Raw genomic sequence first — 14,472 nt, forward strand, 5'->3', positions numbered from 1 at the left:
AGCAAACTCCAGCAGATCTGCAGCACAGGGGCCTGTTAGAAGGAAAACTAGGCCAGGCACGGTGGCTCACACCTCTAATCCCAGCACTTTGGGAGGCCGAGGTGGACAGATCATGAGGTCAGGAGATTGAGACCATCCTGGCTAACACGGTGAAACCCGTCTCTAGTAAAAACACAAAAAACTAATCAGGCGTGGTGGTGGGTGCCTGTAGTCCCAGCTACTCAGGAGGCTGAGACAGAATGGTGTGAACCCAGGAGGCGGAGCTTGCAATGAGCCGAGATAGCACCACTGCACTCCAGCCTAGGTGACAGGATGAGACTCCGTCTCAAAAAAAAAAAAAAAAAAAAGAAGGAAAACTAAAAAACAGAAAGGAATAGCACATCCACTCAGAGACCCAATCCGAAGGTCACTGACTACAAAGACCAAAGGTAGATAAATTCACGAAGATGGGGAGAAACCAGCACAAAAAGGCTGAAAATTCCAAAAACCTGAACACCTCTTTCTCAAGGATCACAACTCCTCAGCAGCCATGGAACAAAAATGGATGGAGAATGAGTTTGATGATGACTTGACAGAAGTAAGCTTCAGAAGGTGGGTAATAACAAACTCCTCCGAGCTAAAGGAGCATGTTCTAACCCAATGCAAACAAGCTAAGAACCTTGAAAAAAGGTTAGACGAATTGCTAAGTAGAATAACCAGTTTAGAGAAGAACATAAATGACCTGATGGAGCTGAAAAACACAGCACGAGAACTCTGTGAAGCACACAGAACTATAAATAGCTGAATTGATCAAGCAAAAGAAAGGATATCAGAGAGTGAAGATCAACTTAATGAAATAAAGTGAGAAGACAAGGTTAGAGAAAAAAGAATGAAAAGGATCAAACAAAGCCTCCAAGAAATATGGGACTATGTGAAAAGATCAAATCTACCTCTGATTGGTGTACCTGAAAGTGATGGAGAGAATGGAACCAAATTGGAAAACACTGTTCAGGATATTATCCAGGAGAACTTCCCCAATGTAGCAAGACAGGCCAACGTTCAAATTCAAGAAATACAGAGAACACTACAAAGATACTCCTTGAGAAGAGCAACCCCAAGACACATAATCATCAGATTCACTAAGGTTGAAATGAAGGAAAAAATGTTAAGGGCAGCCAGAAAGAAAGGTCAGGTTACCCACAAAGGGAGGCCCATCAGACCAACAGCAGATCTCTCTGCAGAAACCTTACAAGCCAGAAGAGAGTGGGGGCCAATATTCAACATTTTTAAAAGAATTTTCAAGCCAGAATTTCATATCCAGGCAAACTCAGTTTCATAAGTGAAGGAGAAATAAAATCCTTTACAGACAAGCAAATGCTGAGAGATTTTGTCACCACGAGGCCTGCCTTACAAGAGCTCCTGAAGGAAGCACTAAACATGGAAAGGAACAACTGGAACCAGCCACTGCAAAAACATACTAAATTGTAAAGACCATCAACACTATAAAGAAACTGCATCAACTAACAGGCAAAATAACCAGCTAGCATCATAATGACAGAATCAAATTCACACATAACAATATTAACCTTAAATGTGATAAATTCCCTAATTAAAAGACACAGACTGGCAAATTGGATAAAGAGTCAAGACCCATCAGTGTGCTGTGTTCAGGAGACCCATCTCACATGCAAAGACAAACATAGGCTTAAAATAAAGGGATGGAGGAAGCTTTACCAAGCAAATGGAAAGCAAAAAAAAAAAAAAAAAAAGCAGGGGTTGCAATCCTAGTCTCTGACAAAACAGACTTTAAACCAACAAAGATCAAAAGAGACAAGGGAATTAACATAATGGTAAAGGGATCAATGCAACAAGAAGAGCTAACTATCCTAAATATATATGCACCCAATTCAGGAGCACCCAGGTTCATAAGGCAAGTTCTTAGAGACCTACAAAGAGACTTACACTCCCACACAATAATAGTGGGAGATTTAATACCCCACTGTCAATATTAGATCAACGAGACAGAAAATTAGCAAAGATATCCAGGACTTGAACTCAGCTCTGGACCAAGTGGATCTAATAAACATCTACACAACTCTCCACCCCAAATCAGCAGAATATACATTCTTCTCAGCACCTCACTGCACTTATTCTAAAATTGACCACATAATTGGAAGTAAAACACTCCTCAGCAAATGCAAAAGAATGGAAATAGTAACAGTCTCTCAGACCATAGTGCAATCAAATTAGAACTCAGGATTAAGAAACTCACTCAAAACTGCACAACTACATGGAAATTTAACAACGTGCTCCTGAAAGACTACTGGGTAAAAAACGAAATGAAGGCAGAAATAAAGATGTTCTTTGAAACCAATGAGAACAAACAACACAACGTACAATCCCTGGGACACATTTAAAGCAGTGTGTAGAGGGAAATTTGTAGCACTAAATGCCCACAAGAGAAAGCAGGAAAGATCTAAAATTGACACCCTAACATCAAAATTAAAAGAACCAGAGAAGCAAGAGCAAACAAATTCAAAAGCTAGCAGAAGACAAGAAATAACTAAGATCAGAACAGAACTGAAGGAGATAGAGACATGAAAAACCCTTCAAAAAAAAATCAATCCAGGAGCTGGTTTTTGAAAAGATCAACAAAATTGATAGACTACTAGCCAGACTAATAAAGAAAAGAGAGAAGAATCAAATGGATGCAATAAAAAGTGATAAAAGGGATATCACCACTGATCCCACAGAAATACAAACTACCACCAGAGAATACTATAAAAACCTCTATGCAAATAAACTAGAAAATCTAGAAGAAATGGATAAATTCCTGGACATATACATCCTCCCAAGACTAAACGAGGAAGAAGTCAAATCCCTGAATAGACCAATAACAATTTCTGAAATTGAGGCAGTAATTAATAGCCTACCGACCAAAAAAAGCCCAGGACCAGATGGATTCACAGCCAAATTCTACCAGAGGTACAAAGAGGAGCTGGTACCATTCCTTCTGAAACTATTTCAAACAATAGAAAAAGAGGGAATCCGCCCTAACTCCTTTTACAAGGCCAGCATCATCCTGATACCAAAACCTGACAGAGACACAACAAAAAAAGAAAATTTCAGGCCAATATCCCTGATGAACATCGAGGCAAAAATCCACAATAAAATACTGGCAAACTGAATCCAGCAGCACATCAAAAGCTCATCATCACTAGTCATTACAGAAATGCAAATCAAAACCACAGTGAGATACCATCTCATACCAGTTAGAATGGTGATCATTAAAGAGTCAGGAAACAACAGGTGCTGGAGAGGATGTGGAGAAATAGGAACACTTTTACACTGTTGGTGGGAGTGTAAGTTAGTTCAACCATTGTGGAAGACAGTGTGGAGATTCCTCAAGGATCTAGAATTAGAAATACCATTTGACCCAGCAATCTCATTACTGGGTATATACCTAAAGGATTATAAATCATTCTACTATAAAGACACATGCACATGTATGTTTATTGTGGCACTATTCACAATAGCAAAGACTTGGAACCAACCCAAATGTCCATCAGTGATAGACTGGATTAAGAAAATGTGGCACATATACACCATGGAGTACTATGCAGCCATAAAAAAGGATGAGTTCATATCCTTTGCAAGGACATGGATGAAGCTGGCAACTATCATTCTCAGCAAACACAAGAACAGAAAACTAAACACTGCATGTTCTCACTCATAAGTGGGAGTTGAACAATGAGATAACATGGACCCAGGGAGGGGATCATCACACACTGGGGCCTGTCAGGGGGTGGGGGGCTAGGGGAGGGAGAACATTAGGACAAATATCTAATGTAGGTGACAGGTTTATGGGTGCAGCAAACCACCATGGCACATGTATACCTAAGTAACAAACCTGCACATTCTGCACATGCACCCAAGAACCCAAGCCAATATCACTCTGATGTACCAAAAGCTTCTAATGAGAGCACCCACTGTCAATTATATAAGTAAACCACAACATGGGAACAAAATGGCCAGCACTTGGATGCAATTTGCTTATTTGCTAATTAGTATGAGGTCCATCCCAGCAGATGGCAGGATGAACCCCCATTACTATAACCATAAATTGTCATGTTAGACCTTGGCTCCAAGAGCTGTTTTCTTCCTTCCAATGACACTGGTAACTAAATGACTGTACAGTTGCTACTGGGCAGAGATGTCTGGAATGAGACCGTGCTGTCCAAGTAAGGGGAATGGTCCAAGAAAAATGAAAGAAGTGATTACCTGGGTTGTGAAAATGGAAATGGTAAAGTAGTTCGACAGTTGGGAAACACTTAGCCCAACTGCTGATGCATGAAACGTTGATATTTCCAAAGCAGGAACAACATGGGAGGTTGGGCGAGGCAGATGGCCATACAGCTGGAATGCTAGTTTCTACTTCCCTGATGCTTTTTTTAATTTTGTGACATTCAGAGCAGAGCCTAGTATGATGATCATGATCATGATCATTATGTATATGGCGGGGTATATTTTGAGCATTATTGGCCCTGTTTTTCTTTAGGAAACAGTCAGTATAATCTAGATATTGGGAGCACGTGTGGTACAGTCAGGCCGACCTAGTTTCAATTTTATCTCTAGTTCAGGATCTGGGTACAGAGTAAGTTCTCAGACTATCTACCTCTAGCTTATGATGAAGACTGAAAATTCACCAAAAAAAGTAACTTTTAGCCTTTTTCATTGAGCCCCTAATGCAACATTAGGTATGTTTCAACGCCCATTAATTACTAATTGGCTTCTTGATTAAGAATTGTGAGCATCAAATATTGATTTAGAGAGGTTTTCCCTAGTATGTTGATTTGAATTTAGTTCCTTTAATTCCTTGTCTGATACCTTGCTCTATACCTTTTGGCTAGGAATTTTCTGTAGCTCAGTTATGATATTTTTCAGATGAGAAATATGTTCAAATGATTTGATTCTGACTTGTGAAGTTATCTCAAAGAACAATAGGCAGAGGTACAAATTTAAAATAATAATTATACATTTAGTAAATGAGCTAACCTGGAAAACGAGCACTCTATGAAATGAGGACTCTCCTAGGATATCTAGTACTTACGCCACACCTTAAAGCATGTAGAAAGCTTTTCATTGTCCTCATACATTGCCCAGAATCAGCATTGGTTGGGGCTCTAATCACACACGTGACCCCACGTGGCAAGAGGGCTCTTCTCTTTCCTGTAACAGAGCACAGCCATGGAAGATGAAACCCTCATTCCACGTAGGATCCTGAAACAGTGACTGTGATCAGATGAAAAGGATGGGAACTTTAATAAGCTAAATGCCTTGGAAAACTTGATCTCTTGGCACTGGCTCAGGGAATTCAGTCTCCAGAATCCGGCTGATTTCCTAGCTTTAAAAAAAAAAAAAAAAAAAAAAAGTGCTTTCATAAGTGAAGATCTAATGGCTGGGTGCGGTGGCTCACACCTGTAATCCTAGCACTTTGAGAGGCTGAAGCAGGCAGATCACGTGAGGTCATGATTTTGAAACCAGCCTGGCCAACATGGTGAAACCCTGCCTCTACTAAAAAATACAAAAAAATTAGCGGCGTGTGGTGGCAGGTGCCTGTAATTCCAGCTACTCAGGAGGCTGAGGCAGGAGAATTGCTTGAACCCAGGAGGCAGAGGTTGCAGTGAACCAAGATCACGCCACTGCATTCCAGCTTGGGTGACCGAGTGAGACTCCGTCTCACCAAAAAAAAAAAAAGTGAAGGTCTCCAACTCCACTTTAAAAAAATGATTACTTTTTTTTTTTCCCATTACCGATTAAAGCGCTTAGGTCCCTAGGAGGGGTCTGAGTCCTTGTCCAAAATATTTTTCTTCTAAGAAAGAAAGGGGGCAGGGAAAAGCACTCGAGGGTAAGGTTTTGGCTACTCACTGTGGCCTGATGCCCTCCCCCGATTTCATCAAACCTGCTTGGTCTTCCCGCCATCCCAGCTAACAAACGGCCCCACAAAACAGCAGTCATTTAAAGAAATGGATGGGGTAAAATTTAACAGAACCATGCAAATGATCATAAACATATATTGAAAACTTGAAATTAGTAAAGAAAACACAAGCCTGGTTTGGAGCAATAGAGACTGTGTTCATCATTATTGATATTCAAAAGATTACCATGTATGAGTTTATCTTTTCCTTTTAATGGAGCTCTCAAAAGCCATGACAGAATGTGTTCTATGTGACTGCCCAAGGTCAGCCCTTCAGACAATTGAGATTGCTTTCATACAAGTCAACTCTAAAATTCATTTCTTTAGATAAAATTGGATGGCATTATCAAAGCAAAAAAATGGGATTGTTTCTCAACGTGGAAAGCTTTGAAATAAAAAGTGTTTGGCAATAATAAGCAAGAGGCTCTCTGACAGCATTGTGCTGTCCGAGTGTGTTTTTAAAGGACCCCAATTTTTCAACAAAGGACATCAAAAGAACACCACTACAGTGCAAGCCTGGATTTCTCTGTAGTGGGACTGGGTAAGAAACACTGCATTTCAAGTGTCTGATTTTTTGGCTATTTCTAGGAAACTTTAAAAATGCTCACACTTTATGCCTGAGATAGCCTAAAGTCTACTTCTAGAAGCAGAATTGAACATAATATATTTTGGAGTGATGAACAGGAGAGAAAACATTCTTGAGAACAATGTCTGATCTGCCATCTCAGTGGAAATCAGTACAGTTGGGCACTTCTGCCTCTGTCTACTCTGGTCCATGTGTGGTTCTAGTGTCCTGGAGAATGGCCATCATCCAGAATCTATAAAAGCTGTGGTGGTGGCTTTTTCTGTCTGACTTTCTTGATAATTGGTGGTACTGTAAGATGAGTCAGTATTTTTAAACCTGCTGATCCTTCCCATTTCTTGTTCAATGGAATTAATCCCATAGGTTTCCTGGCATATGGATTGTTAGGATTCATGGTTTGCAAGCAATAGAAACTGATTCTGACAAACTTTGGAGCAAAAGAAAGCAAAAGGAGGAGGGAGAATATGGTGTTAATATTGAAGGAAAGGCCAAAAAACCAGGCCTTAGAAAGGGCAAGAGCAGAGAGAATCTAAACGTCTAATAGCAGGAACTAACAGACATTCTCTTCAAGACTTCCATCTCAGGAACCAGCACCGTGATCACTCAGTTCCTATCAATTTCACATCTCCAAGGGAGAATCTTACTGTCCCAGCTTGATCAGGAGTGAGTAGGGCCTTTTGATTGCCAATCCTACTAAGATGCAGGAAATGCTAGAGACATCACTACAGCGGTGGCTTTAGCTTTGGATTTCCAGGTCAGTCTCAGTGGATAACACTGATATTCTCAACTCTCCCTGGTTGTCTTTCAGTCGTCAAGGAAGTTTTTTCCCATCACGTTCTTTGGCTCCATTACCTGGATTGCAGTATTCTCTTACTTGATGGTCTGGTGGGCGCACCAGGTAAGATTTTGATAGTGACATGCATCTGCCTGGTTTTTCTCCAGTCCTGATTGTCAAGTGTTTAATCATCGTGTTTGCTTTCTGCAACTGCCACAACAGTATTGGGTGTGACACAGACAAGTTAGCATTCTAGGACTAGAGGAATTTATCCACTTAACTTTCCCTAGTCTCCTGGCTGTAGCATGGAATTGAATCAGCATAGCCTCTGGACAGCCACGTGGAAGCAGGCAAGTCTAACTACTTCTTGCCTCTGCAGCCTGACAGACACCAGGACAACCCAGACCTGGGAGCAATGTCAAGATTTTGCGTGACTCAGTAGTACTTACTTTATCTTGAGCAGCCACTCACCTCATGTTCTCACCAGCATTTTAAAACTGGCTCTAGGAAAGCATCTGGAGACAAAATAGCCTCTTCTTGAGCTTCACTTTACATAAATGATGATGTATTTTTATTATTTTTAACTCCATATGAGTCATAATGCCTATCACAAGAATACACTCTCAGTAATCATTATTGAAAAACATGAATGAAGAGTAAGATTCAAGGGTTTCACATTTTCAAAGATAATAGTGGTAACCATTGATAATTGAGTATGTACTACACACCCGACAATTCACATCCCTTTGTCTTTATAATCTTAACAGTAACCCTATACATAGGTTCAAAGCCTGTGAAGCAGGTACTATTATTATCCACAGTTTACAGATAAATAAGTTAAGCTTAAAGCTGGTAAGATTACCCAAAATCACATAGGTAGAACTGAGATTTTAACCCATGACTCTGCAACTCCAAAAATCATGCTTTTAATCTCCATTATAAACTACATAAATTCCAAACTTCCCACTTGTATCCTTTGTTTAATATAATCCTAAAATTATTATACTTGGCAACATAAATAAAATATAGCAATTTGAAATAAGGAAATATATATTGAGAACATATGTGAATAGACTTTTCAACAAATGGTGCTGGAATAATCGGATTTCCATATGCCAAAATAAATAAACTTAGATCCTTACCTCATACTTTACATAAAATTTAACTGAAAGCAGATCATAGTTTTAAATGTAAGAGTTTGTAAAGCTATCAAACTTACTTCTAGAGGACAGAAAAAAAAATCTGTATGACCATAAGCTAGGCAAAGAGTTCTTTGATATAATACCAAAGCATGATCCATGAAAGCAAGAAAATTGATTAATTAGATTTCATCAAAATTAAAACTTTCGCTCTTCAGGAAACACCATTAAAAAGGAAAAGAAAAACCACAGGCTGGAAGACAATATGTGCAAATCATATATATCTGATAAAGCACTTGTATCCAAGATATAAGCTTAAAGCTCCGTAATAGGAAGGCAAGCATCTTCAAGTATCCTAGTTTTAAAGATCTGAACAGATATTTCACCAAAGAAGATATGCAGATGGCTAAAAAGCTCAAGAAAATATGCTGAACATCATTATTAATTAAAGAAGTGTAAATCAAAACCATAACAAGATACCACTTTACACCCACTAGGATGGGTATAATCAAAAAGATAGAACCTAACAAGTGTTGATGAGGATGTATAAAAATTAGAATCCTTACATACTGCTGATAGGAATGTAAAACAGTGCAGCCACTTTGGGAAATAGTTTGGCAGTTCCACAAAACATTAAACATAGAGTTACCATATGATCTAGCAATTCCACTCCTAGGAGTAGGCTTAAGAGAAATGAAAACATACGTCCACAAACACTTGTACACAAATGTTCAAAGTAGCATTATTCATAATTACCAAAAAGTGAAAACAACCCAAATGTCCATCAACTGATGAATGGATAAGAAAAATATGGTATATCCAAACAATGGAATGTTATTACACAATACAAAGAAACGAAGTACTAATACATGCTACAACGTGAGTGAAACTCGAAAATATTATGCTAAGTGAAAAAAGCCAGTCACAAAAGGACACATATCATATGACTTATACGGAACAGGCAAATCTATAGAAACATATAATAGGTTAATATTAATAGTTGCCTAGGATTGGGGAGGTTGGGGGAAGATGGGGAGTGACTGTCAGTGGGTATGGGTTTCTTTTGGGGATGATGAATAAGTTTGAAACCTAAATTACGAAGGCTGCACAACTCTGAATACATTAAAAACCATTGAATTATACACTTTAAAATAGCTAAATTTTATGGTATGTAAATTATGTCTCAATAAACTTGTTTAAAACTAATCACAAGATATCACTTCACAACCACTAGGTTGGCTATAAAAAAGAAAAAAAAAAACAGCATGTGTTGATAAGGATGTGGAGACACGTGGCTGCATACATTTGTAAAAACTTGCAGGCTGGTTGCAGCGGGTCATGCCTGTAGTCCCAGCACTTTGGGATGCTGAGGCAGGCAGATTCCTTGACCACAGGAGTTCGAGATCAGCCTGGGCAACACGGCAAAACCCTGTCTTTACAAAAATACAAAAAATTAGCCGGCCATGGTAGCACATGCCTGTAGTCCCATCTACTCGGTAGGTTGAGGGGGGAGGCACATTTGAGCCCGGGAGGTGAAGGCTGCCTGCACTCACATGGGTGGCAGATGAGACCCTGTCTTTAAAAAAAAAAAAAAAAAAAAATAAAAAAAGGAAAAAAAATTGCAGAATGTACATTTTGGTTTTTAAAAGAATACATGTTACTAGCAAAATCCACAGAAAACGTTGGCTGATACGCTGTCTTATTTCTACAGGACATTTTATATTATTCATATCACAGTAATTTTACTGACATTTGACTTCAGATTACTCTTCCTGGATATTTCCAATAAATCATTGGCTTCCTGAGCAAGTTCTCTGTGCCTTGCAGTCATTATTTTCTACACTCATTGAGAGACATTTGCTACCAACACCTGGCAGAAATCACAGCAGAAGGTGGGCTGGTTTTCAGCCTCCAGATGTCCAGGCTGAAAGGACTGTTTGCCATTTATAACATATAATAGTTTTTCTTAATAATCATCTTCTATTTCTTCATGTACTAATAAAGAAAAAATAGTGTTTTTCTAACTTGCTGGGTTGTGGTGTTTCCCAGATAATTCTTTTTTGCCATTTTATAAAACATCATGCAGGGTTCCATCTTTTTCTTTTCTTTTCAATGATTACCTTAATTCCTGTCTTGTTTTCTTTTCATTCTTTCAAAGAAAAGGATCACAAATTCGATGCCTAAAACAAAATAATTTTAAAAAGCCAAGATGAATGAAAGCCATAAACGGAAGCCTTACTTTTCAATGATAGAAGTTTCTCTTTTCTCCTATACAAATACTTCTTTAAAAACACCCAGACAGCTGAACAAAATAGATTCTGTTCCAAGAAGTCTAGCTCTAATTCTGTTGTTTGTACCTCTGAACTATAAAATCCATAGCAGTTATACCATTTAATGTTCAACTCTTTTGTTATCAACATTTTTATCATAAATGCTATTTGATAATTTGGCTTCTGTTTGGCCAAAAATAAATGCCCTTCACCTACAACGCTTTAACACAGTTTGCCCTTGGCTTTTTTTTTTTTTTTTTGCCTTTATGTTTTGTTTTTGTTGTTCTTGTTGCTTATTGTTTTTGCACTTTAATAAATTTAATGGGTGATGACAATCTAGTTAAAGTCAATCCTGCATCTAATATTAGAAATTAATTTTAAGAGTCAAGACCTTGTGTCTCATTTAGCCAATATAGCATTCTTTCAGATCCTCCTTAAACCAAAGCACAGAACTGCATCACAGAATATTGGGAGCAGCATGGAGTTTGGCCTCTGAGTGGCCTCATAATTTGCTTTTTTTTTTTCTTTTAGAAAATGAAGGAATTTCCCCAGAAGACTGCTGATGTTCTTTCTATTAAAAGCTCTAAGCCTCTCTGATACTCCCTGATTTTTCAGAGTACCGTCCCATCCATGTACCCATCATCTTTACTGATTTAACAAAAGTTAACTTGAGTGAAATGTACTCAAAACAAGCTTATGAAGACTAGTTCTCCTTCCACAGAAGGCTTTCTAGAGCTACACAGATTCACCAGGGGTTTGATGTCTGGTGAAAATTCTCATGAAGTTTTCCATGATGTGAATTGGCCCCAGTAAGCCCACTCTTGTTCCTGCTGCCAGACGCCTGATAGTCTAATAAATTGGAGAGGGAAAGGAGTAATGTCTGAGTTATAAAATCTGGTTTTTGGGCCGGGTGCAGTGGCTCACCCCTGCAATCCCAGCACTTTGGGAGGCCAAGGCAGGCAGATTACCTGAAGTCAGGAGTTCGAGACCAGCCGGGCCAACATTGTGAAACCCCATCTCTATTAAAAATGCAAAAATTAGCCAGGCATGGTGGCAGACGCCTGTAACCCCAGCTACTTGGAAGGCTGAGGCAGGAGAATCACTTGAACCCAGGAAGCAGAGGTTTCAGTGAGCCGAGATCACACCACTGCACTCCAGCCTGGGCAACAGAACAAGACTCCGTCTCAACAACAACAACAAAAAAGTTAAAAACAAACTAGATTTTCTTTTTAACATTTGCTTTATGCCTGACACTGTGCTGTATCATTTGCATCATCACGTATAGTCATCAACAATTCTGAATGGACATTATCCTCATTTTACAGATGGGAAAAACCAAGACTCAGGGAAGTTGTCTACCTTGTACTAGGAGTGGCAAGCTAGGATTTGTACCCAGTGCTGTCATCTCCCAAGCCAGTGCTCTTAGCCACACCACCACTTTTCTCCTCTTCAATTCCTATGTTTTCCTGTATATAGTAGCGTTCAAACTCCAAATATGAATTATTTTGTTTATATTTTGGGGACAAGGTCTTGCTATGTTGCCCAGTCTGGTCTCGAATGTCCAGGCTCCATTGATCCTCGTGCCTCAACCCCCGAGTAGCTAGAACTACAGTGCATGGCATTGCGCCCAGCAAATAATTTTTCAAACAGTCACTACTTTAGAATTCCCTCCAAGAATTATTAAGAATGTTTTAAATAGATTGGAACTTGCCGACAGTGACAATTGTTTAGTCAGCATCTTTTCAGTCTTTGGCAATGCTTCACTCCAAATCTAACAAAAAAAATGACAATTTGAGAATATTTTGCTCAAATAGGGCACTCCTGTGCAAAAGTCTTATTGAACTTTTTCTAGGAGAATCAGCAGAAAAACATGCTAGTGAAATCACCTATGTATGCAAATTGATTTGCTTACTCAGCAAATCGGTATTAAGAGCTTGCCATGTACCGGGCTATGTATGTTCTGTCAACTAGGGAGATCACGGTGACCAAGGTGAGGATCCTGCATACATGGAACTTACTAATGGGGAGCAGTGATTCTGTGTCCCATGAGGACAGGGTAAGCTAATTCAGCTCACCAGGCTCTGTAGCAGGCATGACCATCAAAACAAAAATATGCTTTTAAGCTAGTAGGAATCACATTATTTCTTATAAAAATAAGAATTTTTAAAAAAGGATTTAGAAATGAGTGTATTCTATTCCCTAAAAGCCTTTATTCTTACATGCTATTTTGGCCCTTTAAATTTTTTCAAAAAATGCTGGACATCATCAGGTAACCTATTGGAAACCAGATGGAAAGCATTATCTTGGAGGTTTTCAGAGCCACACTTCACCAACTCCAGCAAAACATGTATAGGTTTTAAAAGTCCCAAGAAGCCAGGCACAGCGGCTCACACCTGTGATCCCAGAACTTTGGGAGGCCAATGCAGGAGGATCTCGAGGCCAGGAGTTCAAGACCAGCCTGGGCAACATAGTAAGACCCATCTCTAAAAAAATTAACCAGGTGTGGCAGTGCTCAGCTGTGGTCCCAGCTACTCTGAAGGCTAAGGTTGGAAGATCGCTTGAGCCCAGGAGGTTGAGGCTGCAGTGAGCTATGGCTGTGCCACTGCACTCTAGCCTGGGCAACAGAGCAAGAACCCATCTCTAAAGAAAATAAGTTTTTCTAAAAAGTCCCAGGAAGACAAATTGCTCAAGAGAATGGAGGAGCTTCCACCTAAGGCTAGACCAACCTTCCAAAATAGAACTCATCAGTCTTAAAAGGCAAAGAAAAAGACCAAAAAAAAAGTAATCGCCACCCTCCCCTTGTTTTTCAATAATAATGTACTACTTACAAAGAGTCTTTCACAAATTATCATTTAGTCCTCACAAGTACCTGGTAAGGTAGGTATTATTATTCCCAGTTTATGGATGAGAAAGTAAGGATCAATGACATTGTACAATTGGTACAGTAAGCAAAATGTCAAGAAATTAACATACCAGAGCCAGATCTTGGATCCAGGTCCTCTGATTTTCTGGATTTTGCTTCTCCACAGCTGCTTTGCTGTGTGTTACCAAAACCCAAAACACCCAGAATCGAGATTCCAGTGGAAATTACAGCATCTTGAAGTGTTTAAGAATAGGCTATAGACACTAGGAGATGCTAAAGGAAAATGGAGACCCTGGGTGTCAGTCCTTGGTTTTGGTAGTAAGTTGAAGGGCAAATCTGCCACAGGACTTGGTGCCACTGCCAGGTGCTGCCCCCGGATTCCATGGCCAGTTGGCTTTTCTGCCTCTAATGCTGCAGCTTCTCTGACTCAATCTTAGAAAGCACCATATAAAGGCTGTACTCTAGCCCTCTAGAGCTCTTTTTTGTTTGAGATTATCTGTTTAATTTTCATGTGAACATTCCTGATGTCTTGGGTCTGAATATCCTAAAAGCATAAACTCTGTTAGCAATGATTGTGGCTTATTCATCTTTATCATCTCAGCACTTTGCATAGCACAGTATAGAAATGCATTAAAAGGAGGTCACATTGAAATTTTTGTGGTTTTTATGATTTTGTAACTTCAAACACTGAGATGTTTATTCCTGTCCTAACATGTAGGTTGGAGAGACAATTGGCATCAGTGAAGAGATTATGGGCCTGACCATCTTGGCTGCTGGTACCTCCATCCCTGATCTTATCACCAGTGTCATAGTGGCCCGGAAGGGGTTAGGGGACATGGCTGTGTCCAGTTCTGTTGGAAGCAACATTTTTGACATCACTGTGGGG

The 14,472-nt window shown here is 39.4% G+C and overlaps 1 protein-coding gene across 5 annotated transcripts in view; it reads left to right on the forward strand.

Annotated features, from left to right (window-relative positions):
- SLC24A2 (solute carrier family 24 member 2) overlaps positions 1-14,472 on the forward strand; it is a 275,941-nt gene that overhangs the window by 255,719 nt on the left and 5,750 nt on the right. For 4 of the 5 annotated variants that reach the window (XM_058432002.1, XM_058432003.1, XM_032139770.2 and 1 more), the window contains 2 exons: positions 7,348-7,437; positions 14,305-14,471. In XM_058432002.1, the coding sequence (XP_058287985.1) occupies positions 7,348-7,437; positions 14,305-14,471 (257 nt within the window). The remainder of the gene's footprint in view (positions 1-7,347; positions 7,438-14,304; position 14,472) is intronic. The other variant, XM_058432004.1, reaches the window with a different exon arrangement.

This window comes from Hylobates moloch, unplaced genomic scaffold (assembly GCF_009828535.3).
Source record: "Hylobates moloch isolate HMO894 unplaced genomic scaffold, HMol_V3 SCAFFOLD_19, whole genome shotgun sequence".
NCBI lineage: Eukaryota > Metazoa > Chordata > Mammalia > Primates > Hylobatidae > Hylobates > Hylobates moloch.